Here is a 23,787-nt window from a genome sequence, read left to right on the forward strand (position 1 = left end):
CTCCGGAGCGCCCTCTAGTGGGCTTTCATGCAGCCAACTTTCAGTTGGCTGCATGAAATAGTTTTTTTTTTTATTAAAAAAAAACCCTCCCGCAGCCACCCTGGCGATTTAATCAGAACGCCAGGGTGGTTAAATCCTTTTTAGGGAATATCTTAATAAAAGCCTTGCTGAGAATCCACTATGAAGAGATGGACTAGTCCAAAACCTGTCACTTCTGTTAGATTCCTACTACCTACTGTGAGGGACAGCAATCTAGGAGATAAGTAATTTATGGCTCATTTTACTCTGGGAAAAAACGTATTTCTTATTTGTATGTTTGCAAATATTTTACAATTGTTCACCGTAGTGCCTCTTTAAATATAAAATTAGACTAGGGTATGTCTACAGAAGTCCTTTTTAGGAGGATAGATAACTTGTCAGTTTTATTTTCGTCTCTGAGTATTCCTTGCTATCTCCGGGACTACCATTCTTCACATTAAAGCCACTAATCTCAGTGGAGATCTAGTGGATGGATGGTGTAATGGTTAAGGGCTCTGCCTCTGACACAGGAGACCAGGGTTTGAATCTCTGCTCTGTCTGTTCAGTAAGCCAGCACCTATTCAGCAGGAGACCTTAGGCAAGTCTCCCTAACACTGCTACTGCCTATAGAGTGCGTCCTAGTCGCTGCAGCTCTGGCGCTTTGAGTCCGCCAGGAGAAAAGCGCTATATAAGTGTTTGTCTTTGTTTGTCTTTAAAATCTCTTCAATCGGAAAATGACTGATCAATGTTCCTTCCCCAAAATTAAAGAGCAACTTTAACCAAGGATTGAACTTCATCCCAATCAAAAGCTGCTACCCCCTTTCCTATGAGAAATCTTTACCTTTTCTTGTATAGATTATCAGGAGGTTTGTATGGCTGATATTGTGGTGAAACCCCTGCCACAGTGTGATGTCCTGACAGTTTGCTAACTGAAGTTCACCGTTGTGGGATATAACGATTTTCAAGCTGCCAAGCAGCATCTCGCTCTGTGCATAGAAATCTGTTTTGAACATTCAGTACAGATCACCTGGCAGGACTGAAGATGTCACTCAGTGATACACTTCAGAATGTAAATCGGAGAGGAAGAATTTTACAAATGGTAAACACTAACTAAATCTTTAAATGAATATTGTAAAACATTAGCAATTTTATTATTTTACTACAGTTCCTCTTTAAAAAAGAAAAAAAACTTTTCCATACTGTTTAAATGCCCTGTGCTGCCAAAGTCTTTATTATGCTAGTATGTTTAACCTGCTGGGCGGTCTGGACGAGCTCAGCTCGTCCAGTACCGCCGGAGCCTGCCGCTCAGGCCCTGCTGGGCCGATTTGGCTGAAATAAAAAGCAGCACACGCAGCCGGCACTTTGCCAGCCGCGTGTGCTGCCTGATCGCCGCCGCTCTGCGGCGATCCGCCGTAAGCAGCGGCGAAAGAGGGTCCCCCCAGCCGCCTGAGCCCAGCGTAGCCGGAACAAAAAGTTCCGGCCAGCGCTAAGGGCTGGATCGGAGGCGGCTGACGTCAGGACGTCGGCTGACGTCGATGACGTCACTCCGCTCGTCGCTATAGCGACGATGTAAGCAAAACAAGGAAGGCCGCTCATTGCGGCCTTCCTTGTTTATTCTGGTCGCCGGAGGCGATCGGAAGAACGCCTCCGGAGCGCCCTCTAGTGGGCTTTCATGCAGCCAACTTTCAGTTGGCTGCATGAAATAGTTTTGTTTTTTTTTATTAAAAAAAAAACCCTCCCGCAGCCTGCCTGGCGATCTTAATAGAACGCCAGGCAGGTTAAGGTAAAATTCTGCTAACGTGATTGGGTGGACAGCACCTTCTCTATCTGCTAAGTTTTAGGTAGGTCATAGTAGTGATACATCCAGACTATTAGGGCAATTTAAATGCTGCTTCAAGTTTTAGACATTGCTGTGATTAGAGAACTGTTCCCTATGGGCTTTCTTTCACTAAAGTTTTATTGTGCAATTAGAAAAAGTTGTAGGTTGTTTTCATGTTGGTAAATAAACCATTCCAGTGGGCCAAGTCTAAACCTTGGTTCAAATCCGCATCCCAGGTTATCATGCTACTAGTTTTGGATTTGGCTGCAAAACCCATTAAGTGGGTGTAGACTAGAGTAACAAAATGTATCCCACTAGGCACCTGCTCAGAGATAAAAATGTTGAAAAAAAAGTAGCATTCAGAGACCCCCATGAGTGACATTTTTAAGAAAAGAAATTTCTCAGCTGACAATACCGAAAATGTTCCATCAAAGGGATCATTCGGTTACACTTGAAGTATGGAATTAAGCAAACATATATCTCCCAGCCAAAACGTTATTAGCAGTAGTGTAAGGATGCAAGATCCGCCTCTGAAAGCTCCTACTATTCCCTTTTGACTTTCATGCTGGCTCACCTCAACCATACTAGCCTCACTTGTTTGCCTTTCATTTACTTTCTGATCTGAAAACGATCATAATGATGATTTTCTACACTGCAGTTTCAAACTCAATAGATTTCAGTAGAAATCTATTGAGCAACAGTTATTAATTTATAATTTTGTATTTATATAGCGCCAACATATTCCACAGTGCTGTGACGCTGTGCAGCCATACATCTTACCGGCACGTACCCTCCCCCACTTGTTCAGAGATTGTTCAACAGGTACAATCACATCGGCTACTTTGTTTTTGTGCGGCGCCCCCAGCTGAAACTCCAGGCACCCAAAGTGGCTGTGAAGCGCTGGTGCCAAAATCTCCTGCTTTGGCTTTAAAATTCATAGATTTAGTCACTGAGAGATGAAGGTTGACATATTTAGTTCCTTTTAAACAATATCACTTGTCTGGCATCCTGCTGATCTTTTTGGCTGCAGTAGTGTCTGAATTACACCTGAAACAAGCATGTGGCTAATCCAGTCATACTTCAGTCAGAAACATCTGATCTGCATGCTTGTGCAGTTTTTTGTTTTTTTTTTCCATTTAAAAAAAGTCAGCCTCAGTGTTTCTCTCAGTTCAGGTGTGCTTTAAATTGTCCCAGTGACCAAGGGCTGAAATAATTTTTAATAACCTTGTCTCCTGTAGTCCGCCTCCATCACTATCCTTTTTAATCCCCTTCATTGGGCTCTATTCTCAAAGACTTCCCACATGCAGTACAAAACTATTTGGGAACAAAGGTGATCCTGTTGGCAATTATTTAAAAATGCCCATATATGTACAATCTGGGCTGATTATCAATCCATGCATAAATTAAAAAAGGTCCGTCCAAGATGTTCACACGATCATATTTGTATACCAGGTGTACAGCCTGTCAGGAGGGTCTTCTGCTCTGTTGGTACCATATGCATGAGGCATCTGCTTTTTCTTTGGATAAGAATGAAAAGAATGGGTGTTGCTTATTTTCTTGCCTAAAACAGCCAGCATGAACAAAGAAGCAGTAATCCCAGATGCAGTGACCTTTACTAAAATATAAAGTTAATACCTATTAGGGTTTCAGAGGAGTCCTTGGTCGCAGCATTCGCCCACACTGTGGTTTGCTGGTTTTATCACTGTTGGACAGGTTACCAAGCAATGTTCTGGTAACTGCCAGAAAAGGCTCTGTGACGTACCATGTAGTGTGCAACCATAGGCAACGTGTGCGTTACAGTGCTGGCAGACAGTTCCAGAAACCTTCATTGCAAGCTCTGTCAGAAAACCAAAAGAATGTGCTGCTTAATATATTCTTAAGAATTCTTCCAAGAGACTCGAAAGTGGAAAACCCCTGAATGTCTTGCTTGTTTTATTTGCACCGTCTAAAGGGCAGCACTGATGCTGTGAGAGCAGTCAGAGCTTTGTAGCAATTTTGGTATATTTGCATATTGCAGTTCCAGCTCAGACACCTGCTGAAAGAGGGCTTCATATTGAGAAGGCTAAAAAGTAATTTTAATGCTAAACTGATTAGTATGATTGGCACTTCCAATTGAATCAAAAGCCTTCAAACTGGAACCTTTTTGTTTTAGAGCCAATAGATGGTTAAAGGGGAACTTCAGCCTAAACAAACATACTGTCATCAAGTTACATGAGTTATGTTAATTAGAATAGATAGGTAATATAATCTTACCCGCCCTGTTTTAAAACAGGCAAATGTTTGTGATTCATGGGGGCTGCCATCTTTGTCATGGGGGCAGACCTCTTTTTGGTGGAAAGGAGGTGACAAGGAGCAGGAGACACAGTTCCAACTATCCTGTGTCCTTATTACCCCTCCCAGCTGCACACGCTAGGCTTCAAATGTCAAATTTAAAATGTAAAAAAAAAATTGCACCAAAACAGCAGAACGAGAACAAAATCAGAAATCCCATCATGCTTTGCACAGCATCAGGGGAAAAGCCCGGGCAGTTTTCATCTGTGCAGCTAAAAATGAGGCTTGTATTAGAGAAAAAAAGTTCTAATGCTGTGAAACTGTTAACGAACCACCAGGCCTTTTCAGTGCTGCTGAGTCAATTTTTAGTCCGGAGGTTCACTTTAAACTATGCTATGGAGTTTTGACTGACATCCAGTACATGCAAATGTAAACAAACCTTTCCCCAATGCTGCATGATTCAGAGCTCAGCAGCATTTGCATATTTGTTCACGTTTGCAATTTTTTTTTTTTTTCAGTCTGCCTAAATTAATTCAGAATGTTAGTTTGCATTTGCTTTAAATGGTAACAGTGGGAACTGCCAATGGCAAGCACTAAATTCCATTTATGTAACTTACAGTGCATGACATATGCTGAGGTTTTCTTGTGTCAGAGCACTGGCACTCCTCACATTCCATAATGCATTTAATTCTCTACTGAGAAGCATATATTTTCCATTTCTTTATAAAGTAAACCAACCAATAACCTGAAGTGTCTCTAACACATCCTGACAAGTGGCATTTGTTAGTCTGAGGAAAGAAACTATATCTGTAATCATCCTCCTAAGTAGACTTTCCTTGCATCCATTAATTTTATTTTATATCTAAAAGTTAAAATGCTTACTGACTCTTGTGAATAAAGCTAGCGATGGGCAGATTCGACCAAGAGACAAATCTCTCTATCAGATTCAATTAGAGAGATCTGTCAGCTGCCCATACACCGCAGGCCGATTCCTGATCAATTTAATGCTGAGATCGATCCGGCATCGCCTTGTGACGCCGCATCCGACAACCTCGTCGCCCCGATGCTTTCCCCCCTAATGTTAAGTGTCCACCCCAATACATGTTATACATTACCTGTCCGCGACCTCCGCTTGTCTGGGTGCACTCTGTTTTGCTTACACGCGCACTACATGGTTGCCTTGTAACGTGACTGTGTGCATGACATCATATGCGCGCCCCTTACCAGGCAACCATGCGGAGCACCTGGAGCCTGCAAGGACAAGCAGAGGAGGTGTAAAAAGGGAAAGTATAACTTGCACTGGGCACCAAGGGGGGTGGGGAGGGGATAATTAATAGTAGCACGAACAGTGCCGGGGGTTCGTCGATTGTGCTGAAAGGGCACGCCGCTAGCACCGTGCACCTGTTAAGCAAGTCGGCCCATGCACAATTGACAATACGACCTATTTCAGGACCCAAAATTGGTTGCATTGTCGGTCAGGCATGCACTTGGCGGCACAGATTTTCAGCTGATTGGATAATCAAAATTTTTTTTATTTTTTTGCACGCTAATCATTCACAAGAAATCGGGAAAGTGCTTAGTGTGGCTGAGCCCTTACACTGAGGGAAAAAAAGGAACACTGCCAAGTTGCCTATACACAAGCAGTTCAGGATGTGTGCCCTGATGGAAACACTGTTCAGAACAGGATTTCTGGATGGGCTTGATCGCTGGAGGCGATTGAAGAGGGTGGGGGGATGCCGCTGCATAGCGGCTGTCATGTAGCGAGCCCTAGGCTCGCTACATGATTTAAAAAAAACTGCTGCGCTGCGCCCTGGCGGTTTTTAATAGACCGCCAGGAGGGTTAAACGACTTATGCCGCTATCAAACAGTGTATTGTTAACTCTTGTGATGTGGGTGAAAACTCTGCACTTCCCTTTCTTTCAGCAGCTGGTCCTGGGAGAGAAGTGACTACACGTTGGCAGATGGCACGAACATTTGTTTAGCAAATAATTTCTCCCTAGTGATTCTCATGATTGCCTCTTATTGTGATAACATGGCATGGAACAACACTCATAGGCTGACAGTGACAATCTGATCCTGAGTCTTTACAGTTCTAATTAAAGTAGGACAGCAATAATCTAACCATTTTTATGATTGAATGTGTATATACCACTGCCCCTATTAAAAGTATTGGCATTGCTGTTATGTTTTGAAGTCCACTGCTTGTGCTGTAGTCTGATTAACTTTTCTCCCCAGTTTAAACACAAAGCAATGGGTGTATGTCTGCTACATGACTCAGTGTGGCATCTGCAGTATTGAACTTCCATTGCTCAGCCATGACATCACTTGATACAAACTCCTCAGTTATTGGTAATATGAATCTATAGATGATATAAACCTTCTCATAGAGATTCATTGCACCAGCATTTTGTAGGCGATTTTTAAAAATCTCACTTGAAAACAGGCTGAAAATGCCCCAAGTGTGACTAAGCCCTTACACCTTTAAAGGCTACATACTCCTCCCATTTTGATTGGCCAGTCACTTGACAATTTTACCACTTCCACATAGTATGAAGGCCGTTAGGCTTAGAATACTATGAACAGATTGTGTAGCTAAGCTCTCATTCTACGTTAACCGTTTCAGCCCTGTGTTTTTTCACCCTGTGCATCCGAGCAATTTTCACCTCCCATTCATTTGCCAATAACTTTATCACTAATTATCACAATTGATCTATATCTTTTCCACCACCAATTGGGCTTTCTTTGGGTGGTACATTTTTGCTAAGAATTGTTTTTTTTTAATGTATTTTAACAGGAAAAAATGGAAATAATTCATTTCAGTTTTCGGCCATTATAGCTTTAACCACTCTACCCCCGCCCGTACGAATTTCTCCGTCCCTTTTTCCATCCTTTAACCCCCAGGGACGGAGAAATCCGTACTTTGCGCACTCCCGCCGCTGCCCGCGCTCCCGCTCGTAAACACGCCGCCGCCCGCTCGCCCGGAGATCAATGAACGGGAAAATCCATTCCCGTTCGTTGATCTAAGCCCCGCAATGATCCGCTGCTCTCCTATGGGCAGCGCGATCATTGTGAAAACTCACGTGTCCAGCCTCCTTATACTTCCTCCGAGCGTCCGGAAGGACGCTTGGAGGTCGCATTAGACAAAGTTACTGTTGCTATCTTGTGGCCAAATAGTAAAACCACACCCTAAACATTTTTCAAACACAAATGAATTAGTTATACACAAAAAATTAACTCATTACCTCCCACACTCCCCATTTTTTTTTTTTTTTTTTTTGTAATGAAAAAAAATTAAAAAATTTTCAATTAAAAAAAAGTTACCTTAGGGACTGAACTTTTTAAATATTTGTCAGGAGGGTACAACACTGTTACTTTATAAACTATGGGCTTGTAATTAGGGATAGACGCAAAACTGAAAAAAATGCACCTTATTTCCAAATAAAATATTGGCGCCAAACATTGTGATAGGGACATCATTTAAATGGTTTTATAACCGGGACAAAAGGGCAAATTTCATGGGTTTTAATTACAGTAGCATGCATTATTTAAAAACAATAATAAAAAATTTTTCCCACATTTTTCCTATTTTCCCATTAACACACATTTAGAATAAAATAATTTTTGGCATAATGTCCCACCTAAAGAAAGCCTAATTGGTGGCGGAAAAAACAAAATATAGTTCATTTCATTGTGATAAGTAATAATAAAGTTATAGATGAATGGAAGGAGCGCTGAAAGGTGGAAATTGCTCTGGTGCTCAGGGGGTAAAACCCCTCAGTGGTGAAGTGGTTAAAATACATGCTATCATAATTAAAACCCATACATTTTATTTGTCCCAGTTATTACACCATTTAAAGAGACACTAAAGTCTTATAAAAATCATCTTTTTATTTAAAAGATGTTTAACATGATAGCCCTAACTAAAACGCTGCATCCCTGCAGCTGAAATCTAACTAAATCCCCCTAAACTTCCCCCTCCCTCTGCCCTGCAAAATCCACGACTTTCTTGGTCATGGATTTTGCTGCTGGAGGAGGCAGAGCATTCAGCCGCAGCTCTGCCTCCTTACGTATCAATCAGCGCGTATCTCCGCGCCTCCTCGTCCCTCTCAGTGAAGGAAGACTGAGAGGGACGGGTGGAGGCGGCGATCCGGCGCTGATAGATCCGTGGAGAGGCAGAGCTGTAGCTGAAAGCTCTGCCTCTCACGGAAGCGCTGCCCTATCACAATGTATAGTGCCAATATTTTATTTGGAAATAAAGGTACATTTTTTTTTTCCAGTTTTGTGTCGATCACCATTTACAAGCTTATAATTTAAAAAAAATTAATATAATCTCTTGACATGCATATTAAAATTTTTTTTTTTTTAGACCCTTAGGTACCTATTTGCTTTATAAAAATAAAACATTTTGAGGGGGGGGGGGTGTTTGGGTGTGGGGGTGTAAAACAGTTAATTTTAAATGTGATTTTTGTTTTATGTGGAAAAAAAAAATGTATGTACATGTAGTTTTACTATTTGGCCAGTCAATCATTGATCTCCAGGCTAACTTGGGGTAATACAGGAGCGCGTGCAACAGTAGCCCACCTGGACATGACAATCACGTCCAAGCAGCTAAAATGGTTAGTGTACCTGAGACATGGGGGATAGAAAAACATTATACATACCTGGGGCTTCCTCCAGCCTGATCGCTCCCTCTCTGTCGTCCTGCACCACCACCTGGATCCTCCGCAATTTGGCTAGTAAAGTCCTTCATTTGGGACCAGTTGGCACAGTCCGGCTGTGCGTACTCTTGTGGCAGGACGTATTCTCCGCCTGCGCAGTAGTACTGAGCAGGACGCTCCTGGTAACAGGAGCACGGCTGGGCTGCACATGCACAACACATTCCAGACCTAAGGATTTTCTGGGCTGAATTGCGGATCCAGGCTGCACAGGACAGCGAGGGAGTGATCAGCCTAAAGGGGGCTGGGGGAAGCACCAGGTATGTTTTTATTTATTTTTTTCTCCAGCCCATCTCAGGTTACCTTTAAAGTGGTAAAATTGGCCAATCAAAATTGGATTTGTGTACTCACCCTAATTCCTTGGGAGTTGTCTTCAATTTAAGCATTATAACTTCTGTCAGGTTCTTTCTGCTATAGTGTCCACATTGGGGATACTTTCCTATGTGCTTCCGTTTGGGATAGTCATGTCACTCTATATTGCAACCACTGTATCCCCCAATAGAGAAAATCTTCTTCTTTCTCCACTTAGGTGTACAGTCTTGTTGAAGATCCTGATAAAAGTGGCAGTTTTGATTTAGGGCTAGACATTAAAAGGCTATATAGTGTGATGCAGCCTCCGTAGAGTTAAAAGCACTTAAATCTTAAAGAGAACCTGGGGCGGTTCATGGGGGGGGGGGGGGCGGCAGCTGGGACAGAGGCATGTTCTCTGCCTACTGACATCCCTCTGTCCCCCTGAAGTTAGCGACATTTGTCACCATCTGAGGTAAACATGGTGAGAGGGATTCCCTGCTGACAACGCTCACTTAAAGGTTTCTGCAGGTGTTGCAGAGCTGCCATTGGGAAGCGCACTCTCCCTGGCTGCACCCCCTGCCGCTCCCCCGCCTCTTTGCACTCTGAATGAGACACGATCTCTCCTTCCAGTGTCGTGCCCACAGGAGTGGTGGGTTTGGTGGCTACCTGATCCGGCCAACCCCCCGGATCGGGTAGCCTAGGTTTTTAATTTTATGAGCCCACCTCAGGCTCACTTTAAAGGACCACTCCAGCAAAAAAATTAAGCTGTTAAAATCTGACAGAACCAAAAGGTTTTGGACTAGCCCATCTCCTCATGGGGAATTCTCAAGGTTTTCTTTGTTTTCAAAAGCACTCCATATAGGGCAGTTTAACTGACGAAACAGCAAGATGCCAGGCTCCCTACTCACTAGCACTCTCAGACTTGGCAACTGCTGTCGAGGAAATGCTTTTGCAAAACCAAGAACCCGGAGAATCCACTATGAGACATGGAGTGGTCCAAAGTGAAAGCATTGTCACTTTGCTTCAGTTTACTAAGCATCAAAACCACGTGTTCAGTATATCTGAATTCCCGCAGCCCTGGAACTGCTGATCCTATTTATATGCTGTTTGCACTGAAGGTAAAATCATTTTTTTTTTTTTTTTATATCACTGTATCTGTTTGGGGCAGGTTTGCGTTTAAAGCTGAAGGCACTCCGGTTTTAATAATTCTGTGCATTCATATTTTTTTTTTCTTTTTTTAGGCCAGAGGGAACACCATTTGAAGACGGTGAGTAATAACACACATAGGAGTATGCTTCACTGCTACTGCTAAAGGATGTGTAATGCACTGCATGCATCGTGTTCTGCTCAATGGATTTTTCAAACTGCTAACCTGCCAATGTAAATACACAATAACAATAAAATTGCATCACGTCAGCAATTCTTTTAAAAAAAAGTTTTCCTCCATTATATGTTGTGTGATGCAACATACCGCAGCACACCACTGTGAATGTAGCCTTAGGACTTCTGGGACGGTTTTGTGGTACCTTTCCAGCTAGTATAATCTATAGATCACTTTCACAGAACCTGGATTAGGTCTTTCACATGTGAGGCTGAACTGTATGCTTGTCAGGTAGTTCAGGCTGCTGGTCACAAAGTGCTTCCATCTGTGGTTCAGTGCAGCTGAATGGCAGTGTGTGTAACACCACATATACCGGTGCAGTTACCCAGCAACAAGTGCGACTCGGGGCCTGTTTCCACCAGTGTGGAAATTGGGCCAAATTGCACCGGGAAACTCTGCCATAGGGGGGTAATGCAGCAGCCATCTGGATCGCTTGCCATAGCGATTCCGGCGACATTGCAGCATTTTTCCACGCAAGTGGCAGCGAATCACATAGCCTTGCATGGCACTGCTTCTGGGATTCAGCTGCGTACTCGCACAACAGGAAGTGCTGCCGCATTTCTCATAGGACGCCCGGCGGCTATTGGAAACAGCCCCTTAGTGTGTTTTCTGCCTCTCCATGAGTGCTAACAAGTGCATGGGGAGCAGTTGACAGCTAGTGGTTCAAAGCCTCCTGTGTGACACAGGCCCTACAAGTGTTTTTGGTTTGGTTTTGTTCTTCTCTTCCTATGAAAGTGCTGTAGGATGATTGTGTATAGCTTTGTACTGCAAGAACTATTTAGCTGACACTTCATTTGTAAACCCTGGAGATGGCAATCAATGTTTCCACCTTCCTGATTAGGTTTTTTTTCTTCCTAGTGAGATATGTCTTACGTTGTATTGCTATAGTAACCTGTGATTGTATTACTATCTTGGGAAGGATCCATATTGATATTTAGCCATGGCTCAGTTCTCCCCATTCAAATTATAGCTGCTGTTCAATTCTACTATGTAGTCTGCATTAAAAGAATCAGATGTTTTGACTCGGCATCTAAAGGGCATCATGTTTTTCCAAAGTTGTATTCTTACTTTGAGTATTTATTTTGTTCCTTGACCTCCAATATTTTTGTAGAAATGCACATGCAATGGGCAGAATGTTGATTAGTTCTGAGATCTGATCACCACAGGACAGCAAGCGGTCTCACGCAGAGGACTGTGTTCTGCCATCTAAGTTGCGTCCCAGTGTGCGTTAAGCTTGAACACCTAAACCTAATCATGTGTGCATTTCTATTCTCTAATACAGGGGTCCCCAACCGTTTCCGGCCCGGGGACCACTTACTGGGGGGGGGGGGGGGGTTGTTGCGCGCGCGACGTAGTGGACAGTGTCGTGCACAGCGGGTTACGGGGGGAGGGGCTGGGGTGCGGCGGCATAGCTAGCATAGTTGCCCCAGTATAGGGAGTTTAGTTGCCCCAGTATAGGGAGTTTAGTTGCCCCAGTATGGCTAGTATAGTTACCCCAGTGTAGCTAGTATAGTGCCCCAGTATAGCTAGTATAGTCCCAGTATGGGTAGGTAGTGCCCTAGTATAGCACCCAGTATAGCTAATATAGTGTCCAGTATGGGTAGGTAGTGCCCCAGTATAACTAGTAAAGTGCCCAGTATAGTGCCCCAGTATGGCTAGTAAAGTGCCCAGCATGGCTAGGCTAGTATAGTTACCCCAGTATAGCTAGTATAGTGCACCAGCATGGCTAGTATAGTGCCCAGCTATAGCTAGTAGTGCCCAGTATGCGTAGGTGGTGCCCCCGCGGCCGCCGCTTCTGTTACCTTATGAGCGGGCGGATGCTTCTGTATTCCCCAGGCGCTGCTCTCCTTCATGCATGCAGTACTATCTCCTATAACAGCAGCGAGTCTTGCGTCTACTGGAAGGAGGCGGGGCAGCAGCTTCCTGTAGCGGCGATATGCATCGCCGCTACCATGGGAACCGCTGCCCCGCCTCCTTCCCTCCTTACAGAAGACGCGCTGCTGTTATAGGAGGAGATAGTACTGCATGCATGAAGGAGAGCGGCGCCTGGGGGAACCCGGAATCGGCCGCCCGCTCATAAAGTAACAAGCGGCCGCGGGGGGGAAGGGCAAGATGACAGACCCGCCGCGGCCCAGCTGGAAACTGCCAACGGACCGGCAGTGGGCCACAGCCCGGTGGTTGGGGACCCCTGCTCTAATAGATCTTTTGCAGGCAATTATTTGTAGTAGTTACCGGTAGTTTAAATTTTGCAGTTGGGCTTAAAAAATGGTTCCGGGCTCATCTGAAGAGTCAGTCAACCATTTGACGGAATTTAAGTTTGTTTTTAACAGGTATCTCTTGTGTATGTCCTCTCCCACCCTTGAAAATATTAAACGATGGCATTTAAAGGACCCCATCATAATAAATGGTTTGGAATGCATACGTTTGAAGCGCACCTTTTTTTTAATGGATTGTGTAGTACGGATAATGAATAAACATTTGTAGCAAATAAGTCTCTATTTTTATTTTCAGTTATGGGGTTTGTGTGTCCCCCCCCCCCCCCCCCCCGCCACACGCACGCACGCACGCACACGCACACAGTTTACAAACCACACTCAATGTAAAGAATTTAAAGAGAACCTGGGGCAGCTATTTTAAGTCTTGAGAGCAGAGGTGTGTCCTTTGCACAATGACATGACTGTTTAGTTATTGCTGACGCTAGTGGTATTCGTCCCACCCACCCCCTCCCTCAAGGGGTCTGCTGTGCCCCCCTGTAAATAGCGCCAGGCTAGTGACAACCCTCTTGTCCCAAGCATTCTATTTACCTGCAGCCTGCCAATAAGTCAGCGCTCCCCCGCTGCTGCCTGCCTCAGTGAGCTTCCTCCATTTGGACGCTAAGCTGCAACCCAGGAAGTACCTCCCAGGTCGCGGCTTAGTTTCCGATTGGAGGAAGCTCACGGAGGCAGGCAGCGGCAGTAGAGCGTTGACTAATTGATAGGCTGAAGGTAAATACGAGGCTAGCGGCCAGCAGATTGTTGCTAGCCTGGCGCTTTTTTACAGGGGGGCACAGCAGACCCCGGGGGGACTAGAGGCGGCAATAGCGATACACGCCATTGTGCAAAGGACATGCCTCTGTTCTCTTAAAGCGGTATTGTCACCATAAAAATCAAATTTCAACAGCAACTGGTCTGTGTATTAAGTGATAAAGATGCTAATCCTGCGTTCAAAACTTTTTCTGCTCTTATGGTTTGGAGTTATCACATACTTTAGGAGCACTGGTCCTAGTGCCACAGTGCTAAAACGTTGAATGCTGGGAGTTCTTTTTATCTATAATATATTCCTCCTCTTCCATTTATTTCCCTGCCTAGCTGATCACGTGTTTACAAGCAAGGCGGAGGTGACTCAGTGATTGGATGTGTAAATAAAATACTCTGGGAGGGCAGCTAATAAATACACAATGAGCAAGAGAAGGGAGGGGGGGCAACGAGAGTCAGGGAGGATATGATGTCAGCATTAAGCTTGGCAAGATGGCCACTGTAGGATTCTCTGCTTTTTTCCTTTATAAAATTCACAGGAATAGTTACGTGGATAGCACAATACATCTGTTATGTAAGTAGAAGTAGTATTTATCTACTTATGTGTGTTTATTTCTAGGTTAGCATGGGTGTCACTTGTTCGTTAAGATTTAAAATACCTGCCTCAGGTTCTCTTTAAATTATAAAACAAAGCAGAGCTAATGACCCTTTCCTGCAGTAAAGCTTTATCTCAACCTGTCTTCTGCTGTTTCTCATTTTTAAGTGCATCAGAAAACAGTACTGTCTTCGACCCAAGTTGGGTCGAAGAGCTCAGAGAAGCGCTTTTGCATAGATAACTGAAGTTTAACTCTTCCTGTAATGAAAAACTGACTTTTTTTTTTTCTTTTCTACTAATGTTTTATTTAGCTGTACACATAGAATTCTCATAAGTTTATTTTTGCTTTAACCACTTGAGGACCACAGTGGTAAACCCCCCTTAAGACCAGGCTGCTGTTTTCATAATTGGCCACTTCACCTTTAAGGCCAAGCTGCAGGGCAGCACAACACAGCACACTCCCCCCCCCCCCCCCCTTTTTTTTTTTTTTTTACTAATTTTGAAGTCCCCTCCCTCCCCCCAGCGGGCCAAACACTCGATCGGCTGTCATAGGCTTCTGCCTATGAGCCGGTCGCTCTCTTGTACCCAGTACATCGCCGCTGCTGATCTCAGCGCTGTACTATGTAAACAGACGGCGATCACGCTGTCTAACAGCCTCCCGAGCGGCAACAGCCGCTCGGAGACTGAAGATGGGGCGGAGCATGCCCCCCAAGAAGGAGATGCGTGCGTGATCTCCTTCAGTAGCTGGCTCTAGGACCTGACGCCAATCGCTGTTAGGCGGTCCTGGGGCTGCCGCCACGCCCATGAGCGTGGAGCGGTCTTCAGGTAGTTAGTGTGCCAGAGATGTAGATCAAGAAAGATTTGATACATGGGGGGGGGGGGGGGGGGTGTGGTTGCTTCAGCCCCATAAGCACGTCTGAGTCCCTCACCATCCTCCCACAGTCTGCCGTTTATCCGTAATCAGCCCTGGTAACTGGTTGTCAGGGTTTTCTGTGCATGCTCGGACCTTTTGCGGTTAATCCAACCAGACTTCGGTCAGAAACACCTGATTGGCATGCTTGTTCAGGGTGTGTGGCTAAGCCTATTGGAGACAGAGGCTCACAGGACAGCCAGGCAATCTGCATTGTTTAAAAGGAAATAAATGTCAGCCACCTTATCCTTCTGACGTGGGTAATGCTCACAAAATGGCTGTAAGGTAATGGGGTAGTGTTATCCATCTGAGAGCTCCTCCTACATGTTCTATGGTTCAGTAATAGATCGCGGCCTAGTGGCTGCAGCTCTGGCGCTTTGAGTCTGCCAGGAGAAAAGCGCGATGTAAGGGTTTGTGTGTTTTTTTTTTTTTTTTTTTTTTTTGTCTAAGTAGACAGTTTTGTAAATGCCTGTTTTGCCACATCTTCTGATTCGCAAGTACTCGAATTTGCAGACAGTTATATATGCACTGTATTACTTAGTCTTGTTCAATTTAAAGAGAACCCGAGGTGGGGATCGTACAAAGAAATCTATACTCAGGCTGGGTCTGGCAATAGTGCCCAGCCTCTGTTGCTAGTTGAATCCCCGCGAAGTCCCCCCTGCGCTCCGCTCCCCCCCCCCCCCATAAATTGCAGCCGCGCTGGCGACACGCAGCGTGTCGCAGCCGGCTGTATTAACCTCACTAGTGTCACTTGCGGCGCTCCCACGCCTCCTGCAGAGCGCCGGTCCCCGCCCACGTCCCTTCCCTCGCCGCTGATTGGAGGGAAGGGATGCGGGCGGGGACCGGCGCTCTGCAGGAGGCGGGGGGAAGCGGCATGAGTGACATTAGTAAGGTAAACATTGCCCTAGAGCGCGGCCGTGATTTAGGGGGAGAGCGGAGCGCAGGGGGCACTTAGGGGGGATTCAACTAGCAACAGAGGCTGGGCACTATAGCCAGACCCAGCCTCTGTGTATAGATTTCTTTGTATGATCCCCACCTCGGGTTCTCTTTAATATTTTGCAGGTGATTGACAAGGACTGCTGTTGACTAATTTGTGTGTAATTAACTAGATCCTGGTTACAGTTCCTGTTTAGTCTGTAGCATTGCTGATTGCTTATGACTGATGCAACGGAGAGACCGGTTTGTAAATGGTGGCCTGTTTTTTGTGTGATGTCATTGTACCATGCTACATAGCTCTTGCCTGTATTTAGAATAGCTACATAGTTTTCATAATGTATCAGCAGTGTCTTATTGAGTCTTCTCAATCTCAGCCAGTTAAAAAGGCATGATTTCATTTGTTGTGCTTCCAGTGGTGATATACAATACACTATAGTATGAATGTTTGAAAAAGGCAGATATTATTGATCGGAAATCCATCATGGGGGTAGCTATAACTTTTTTTTTTTTTCTTTTTCTCCTCTTCCCCCTCCCTTAAACCACTCTGCTTTACTCTATTTCAAACAGTTCTGCTACTCCCCTAGAAATACAGAATTTGTTAATTATGCAGTAGTCCTTACTGTCCGCAGTATTATCCTATTCATGTACATACACCTATCTCTGTAGCCCATTTGCCATGTACAGTAGCAAGAAAGTGTGTGTGTGTGTGTGTGTTCTGGTCTTCATTTAAAGAGGAACTCCAGTGAAAATAATTTAATATAAAAAGGTGCTTAATTTTTACAATAATTATGTATACATGATTTAGTCAGTGTTTGCTCATTGTAAAATCTTTCCTCTCCCAGATTCACATTCTGACATGTATTACATGGTGACATTGTTACTGTGGGCAGATTATGTAGCTGTTCTGGCTTTAACAGACAGCTATAAACAGCCATTTCCTGTGTGTGTCATTGTTACATTGTGGCAGTTTGCCCAGAGTACCGTACGGTACCAGAGCCTCTTGTGGGAGGGGTTTCAGCACAAAATCAGTCATACAGCGCCCCCTGATGGTCTGTTTGTGAAAATCATTATATTTTTCATGTAAAAGTGGGTATCAGCTACTGATTGGGATAAAGTTCAATTCTTGGTCGGAGTTTCTCTTTAAGTCACAACAATCAGTCAGCTTAAACTAATACCACACAGATGATTAAATGTTACCATGTTTTTATTGAACACACCATGTAAACCAGTGATCCTCAAACTAAGGCCCGTGGCCCGCCCGCTATACTTTACATAGCCGCGATCCTGCGAGAGCCGCAGCCTCCCCAATGTGCTTCAGTCGTCGCTATGGTGACATTTGGACAGGACGTCTGACGTCATGCGCAATCCCGATCATGCGCAATCCCGATCATGCGCAATGGTAGCTACCGAACTGCTAGCTACAACAGATACAACAATTTTTATTAAAAAAAAAAAACAAAAAAAAAAAAAAAAACCTCCCGGGGCAGAGAAATTCTCCTGCGGCGGATATCCTGAGTGTAGGTCTGGGTTACCGCCAGGAGGGTTAAGGTTTACTGCAAGAGCACATCGCAGAATGCTCAATGAGGTGAAAAGCCTAGAGTGTCAGCTAAACTTACAAAAAGTCTTTGGCATATGCTAACATCCATATTGGCAAATCTACGATACATAAAATGCTAAACAAGAATGGAATTCATGGGAGGATACCACAGAGGAAGCTACTGTAGTCCAAAACATTGCTGCATGTTTAACCACTTAAGGACTGCAGTCTTAAAACCCGTTAACCTATTTTGGTTCCTGAACGTAGAATCTACGTCCAGGAACCATGCGCGCTACTGCAGCCGATCGCGTGCACGCGCGCTCCCGGCCCGCGGTTCGTTAGCCAGGCAATCAGTGAATCGGGCTATGGTGCCCGATCACTGATTGCTCTTCTCTCGGAAGCTGTGCTTTTTCTGGCTACCTCCCCCATGCGTCGCTCTAAGCGTGTTACGCTTAGAGTGACGTCATGTAAACAAACTCATTTTACTCAGTAAAAAAAAAAAAAAAAATTAACACACATTTACATTATAAATCTATTGTTTACCTCCCACCCTCCCAAAACTACCCAATAAATTTTACTAATAAAAAAAAACCATTACAATAAAAAAATTAAATATTTACCTAAGGGTCTAAACTTTTTAAATATCAATGTAAAGATTAATATTTCTATATTTTATTTTTTTTTATTAACTTGTAAATAGTGATAGATGCAAAATGGAAAAAATGCACCTTTATTTCCAAATAAAATATTGTCGCCATACATTGTGATAGGGACATAGTTTTACCGGTGTAATAACCGGGACATATGGGCAAATACAATACGTGAGTTTTAATTATGGAGGCATGTATTTTAAAACTATAATGGCTGAAAACTGAGAAATGATTTTTTCCATTTTTTTCTTATTCTTCCTGTTAAAATGCATTTACAGTAAAGTGGCTCTTAGCAAAATGTACCCCCCCAAAGAAAGCCTAATTGGTGGCGGAAAAAACAAGATATAGATCAGTTCATTGTGATAAGTAGTAATAAAGTTATAGGCTAATGAATGGGAGGTGAACATTTCTCACGTGAAAACGACGGAATGCGAATGGGTTTTTTTTTTTTTTCTCGATTCAGTCCACTGCAGCTTTAAAGAGGAACTCCAGTGAAAATGTAATAAAGTGCTTAATTTTTACAATTATGTATAAATGATTTAGTCAGTGTTTGCACATTGTAAAATCTTTCCTCTCCCCGATTTACATTCTGACATTTATTACATGGTGACAATTGTTACTGTGGGCAGATAATGTAGCTGGTGCTAGCTGTTTTGGCAGTTGGAAACAGCTGTAAACAGCAATTTCCCACAATGAAACAAGGTTTACAGACAAACTGCCATAAGTACCTCGGTCCTCAGAGCTTCTTGTGGGAGGGGTTTCACCACAATATCAGCCATACAGCACCCCCTGGTGGTCTTTGTGAAAAGGAATACATTTTTCATGTAAAAGGGGGTATCAGCTACTGATTGGGATAAAGTTCAATTCTTGGTCGGAGTTTCTCTAACGGTTTATTGTGCGGTCATACAACCTACTATCTAAATGAATTTTGCCTCCTTTTCACTAATACAGCTTTCTTTTGGTGCTATTTAATTGCTGCTGTGATTTTTAGTTTTTATTCGTCATCAAAAAGACATAAACTTAGTCAAATGATTTATTTATTTATTTTTTTTACTTTCTGTGCTGACATTTTTCTAATAAAGTAAAATTTCTATTTAATTTTTTGTCTAAACTTATTGCTACATGTCTTTGATCAATAGACACTTATTGGATTTTTGTTTCGGTAAAAGTTATAGCGTTTACAAACTATGGTGCAAAAGGTAAATTTCCCCCATTTGAAGCATATCTGACTTTTCTGAGCACCTGTCATGTTTCATGAGGTGCTAGAATTCCAGGATAGTATAAAAAAAAACCAAATGACCCCATTTTGGAAAGAAGACATCCCAAAGTATTCACTGAGGCATGGTGAGTTCATAGATTTTTTTTTTGGTCACAAGTTGGTGGAAAATGACACTTTGTGACAAAAAAAGAAATCTGCCACGGGCTCACCATGCCCCTCTCTCTGAATACTTTGGGATGTCTACTTTCCAAAATGGTGTTATTTGTGGGGTGTTTACTGTCCTGGCATTTTGGGGGGTGCTAAATTGTAAGACACTCTGTAAAGCCTAAAGGTACGCATAGGACTTTGGGCCCCTTAGTGCACCTAGGCTGCAAAAAAGTGTCACATGTGGTATCGCCGTACTTGGGAGAAATGGTATGTGTTTTGGGGTGTGTTTTTTTTTTTTTTTTTTTTTTTTTTTTTTTTTTTTTTGTACTTATCTGTTAGCCGGGCGCATCCTCTAGGTGGCGACAACTCCACCAGAGTTACATCTTTCCCTACTATCCATGTCGGCCTGGAGGGGGAATAGTAATTAGCGCCACCTGCCGGATGCGCCCGGCTAACGGATAAGTACCATTTTTTTTATTTATTTATTTATTTTTTACACATGGCCATGCTGGGTGGGAAAAATATCTCTAAATGATTTTTTATTTTTTTAATTTACACACAATTGTCCATTTACAGAGATTTTTCCCACGTAGCATTGGTATGTGTAAAAATACACCCCAAAACACATTATACTACTAAGTACGGCGATGCCACATGTGACACTTTTTTGCAGCCTAGGTGTGCTAAAGGGCCCAAAGTCCTGAGTACCTTTAGGGTTTTACAGGTAATTTTGAGGCATTTGATTTCCAGACTACTACTCATGGTTTAGGGCCCCTAAAATGCCAGAGCAGTTTAGGAACCCTACAAGTGACCTAATTTTAGAAAAACACCCCAAGGTATTCTGTTAGGAGTATGATGAGTTCATAGAAGATTCTTTTTGTCACAAGTTTGTGAAAAATAAAAATCAATTTCCACTGTGTCATTTTCCACTGATTTGTGACAAAAAATAAAATCTTCTATGAACTCATCTCATACTAACGGAATACCCTGGGGTGTCTTCTTTCTAAATTGGGGTCACTTGTGGGGTTCCTATACTGCCCTGGCATTTTAGGGCCCAAAACCGTGAGTAGTCTGGAAACCAAATGCCTCAATGACTGTTCAGGGGTATAAGCATCTGCACATTTTGATGACAGGTGGTCTGAGGGGGCGAGTTTTGTGGAACTGGTCATAAGCAGGATGGCCTCTTAGATGACAGGTTGTATTGGGACTGAAGCGCAGGATGTTCTCAAATCGTGACCTGGACATGGCAGCAGAGAACATGGGCATGTGATTTATTGGGTGCATAGACCAATAAGACTGCAATACATTCTTGACTAGACCCATGTTAAGGAAAAGGCCCAAAAAAGTTACGTTCGGAAACTTGGAGTGGCTTCCCCCGAAAAGGCTGGGCATGGTAGCTTCTTGGATTGGCGGTTGCGTATTGTGTGGCATAACGGTTGGTTTCGGCCACAATTAAGTCAGACCAGCAGTGATCAGGAAAAAAAATTGTCACTGCGGTGGGGGCGGGGTGAGTGTTTGGCCGGGTGATCAGAAGCCCGCAGGGGGCAGATTAGGACCTGATCTGATGGGTAGGAGTGCTAGGGGGTGACAGGTGATTGATTGGGTGTCTCAGGGTGTGATAAGAGGGGAGAATAGATGCAAACAATGCACTGGCGAGGTGATCGGGAGGGGGGGGGGGGGGCTGAGGGCGATCTGAGGGAGTGGGCGGGTAATTGGGTTCCCGCAAGGGGCAGATTGGGGTCGGATCTGATGGGTAGCAGTGACGGGGTGATCAGTGGGTGATTACAGGGGAGAATAGATATATACAGTACATGGGGGGAGGGGGGTGTCTGGGGAGCATGTGAGGGGGGGTGTCTGGGGAGGATCTGAGGGTGGGGGCTGATCTGGAGCCCCCAGGGGGCAGTTTAGGACCTAATCTAAAATAGTGTTGACAGGGAGTGATTGATGGGTGATTGGGTGCAAACAATGATCTGAGGGGGTGATCGGGGGGGGGGGGGGGGTCTGAGGGGTGCTGTGGGCGATCAGGGGGAAGGTGTGTGTGTGTGTTTTTTTTTTTTTACTACAATGGCTGCCTCCTCCCCTGGTGGTCGCTCGATCACTGGGACCACCAGGGGAGGAGGCAGCCAGTGTAATGCACTTTGTTAGCTTAACAAAGTGTATTACACTTTGTATGCAGCAGATCAGGGGTTAACAACCCGCTGGTGCTGCTAATTGTCGGCGGGTTGACGGCACGGGTGGGCGGCTAATCGGTCCCACAGGTACGCCGCCGATTGGCGTTACGCGGTCCTGGGGGTGCCGCTTTGCCGCCGCCTATTGGTAGTGGGCGGTCGGCAAGTGGTTAAATGATACCCGAAGTGACATGATAGACATGTGTATGTACAGTGCCTAGCACACAAATAACTGTTTTTTTTGTTTTTTGTTTTTTCTCTGCCTGAAACAGTTAAATATCAGGTATGTAAGTGGCTGACTCCTGACTCCTGACTAGGAAGTGACTACAGTGTGACCCTCGCTGATTTTTTTTTTTTTTTTTTTTTTTTTTTTAAATTCCCCTTTATCTTTCTTGCTCACATAAGCCATTTTCTGCTAGGAAAGTGTTTTGTAGTTGGAATTTCTTATCAGTGAGGGTCACACTGTAGTCACTTCCTATCTGAGTCAGGACTGAGGCAACCACTTACATACCTGATATTTAACTTTCAGGTAGAGAAAGCAAAAAAGGAACACAGCATAGTTATGTGTGCTAGGCACTGTACATACACATGTCTATCTCATCATGTCACTTCGGGTATCCTTTAAAGTTTAAATATTCTGTGGACAGATACAACCCAAGTTGAGTTGTTTGGAAGAAACCCGCAACTCTGTGTGGTGAAAATGAGGCACAGCACACAAACATCACAACTGGGATGAGATTTTGAAGTATGGTGGTGGGGAGCATCATGGTTTGGGGCTGCTTTGCTGCATCAGGGCCTGGACGGATTGCTATCAAAGAAAATGAATTCCAAAGTTTATCAAAACATTTTGCAGAACTTAGAGACTCTAACAAAATGTTCAGCCTTATTTCTTCTATCCTATAAGTTCCTATACCTGTTCTAATGTGGTCTGTCTTACTGCAGCCTTTTCTAGTTGCACAGTGGCTGTATTATCTCTGTTATATAATCTGATCTTCTTTCCTCTGACTGCTTTGTCGGGCTCAGGCAGGAATGTGCTACTTTGCTCGTGCTAGGATAGATGCTATACACACACTTTCCAGCCCCCCCCCCCCCCTTTTGGCTCTGTGTGTCAGACTGAGCTCCTCTCAGCCTATCACACTCTGGTTAGCAGCCATGTCTTTTTTTGTTTGTAAATACTGCCTAAAACTGGCAATTACAAGCCAGGATTGCAGCAGGGAGGGGCAGAAACAGCAGAGGGGCCCAGGAGAAAATAATGAATAGAATGGTATGCTTTTTATTGTAAGAATTTGAGAGTACAGATTCTCTTTAAGGCCATCTGTCGGCCATCTGTCTACCAGCTGAAACTCGGCAGAAGATGGGTGTTGCAACAGGTCAATAACCCAAAGCATAGAAGTAAATGAACAGGATGGTTTAAACAGAAGAAAATTTGCCTTCTGGAGTGGCCCAGAGTCCTGACCTCAACCTGATTGAGATGCTGTGACATGACTTCAAGAAAACAATTTACACCAGACATCCCAAGAATATTGCTGAACTGAAACCGTTCTGTTAAGAGGAATAGGCAAGAATTACTCTGGACTGTTTAATTCTGATCTGCAACTACAGGAAATGTTTGGTTAGTTTTTGCTGCCAAAGGCGGTTCAACCACTTATTAACCCAAGGGTTCGCATACTTTTTCTTGCTACTCTATCTATATTATACCAGGGCTGTGGAGTCTGAGTCGGGGCAATTTTGGGTGCCTGGAGTCGGGAAAAAAATGCTCCGACTCCTAATGAATTTAAACTGTAATTAAAATAGAAAATGATAAAATGTTCTATTTCTCATATAATAGTCATCATAAATTATACATACAGTAATAGCTGTGCTTGGTTCACAAAAATGAAATAAACCAATCAAAATGAGTTACTTGTGCTGCTTCAATAAAGCAGTCCCTGTATTTTTAAAGTCAGATATACACATCTGATTGTGACTGTATATATGATGTGTACACAGGAATCTCATATATACGAAATAACATATAATAATAATGTAAGTATAAAGCCTAATGTGTAGCCGTGTCACTAATAGAGATGGTCAATGAGATGGAAATAATTCTGCGTTGATTCTGATTTATGCAAAT

At 43.7% G+C, this 23,787-nt stretch overlaps 1 protein-coding gene across 1 annotated transcript in view; it reads left to right on the top strand.

Moving 5' to 3' along the window:
- Positions 1-23,787, top strand: part of UBE2A (ubiquitin conjugating enzyme E2 A) — a 33,235-nt gene that overhangs the window by 3,677 nt on the left and 5,771 nt on the right. Inside the window, exon 3 of the mRNA XM_068251091.1 lies at positions 10,356-10,381. Within this exon, the coding sequence (XP_068107192.1) occupies positions 10,356-10,381 (26 nt within the window). The remainder of the gene's footprint in view (positions 1-10,355; positions 10,382-23,787) is intronic.

This window comes from Hyperolius riggenbachi, chromosome 8 (genome assembly GCF_040937935.1).
Source record: "Hyperolius riggenbachi isolate aHypRig1 chromosome 8, aHypRig1.pri, whole genome shotgun sequence".
In the NCBI taxonomy this organism is placed as follows: domain Eukaryota; kingdom Metazoa; phylum Chordata; class Amphibia; order Anura; family Hyperoliidae; genus Hyperolius; species Hyperolius riggenbachi.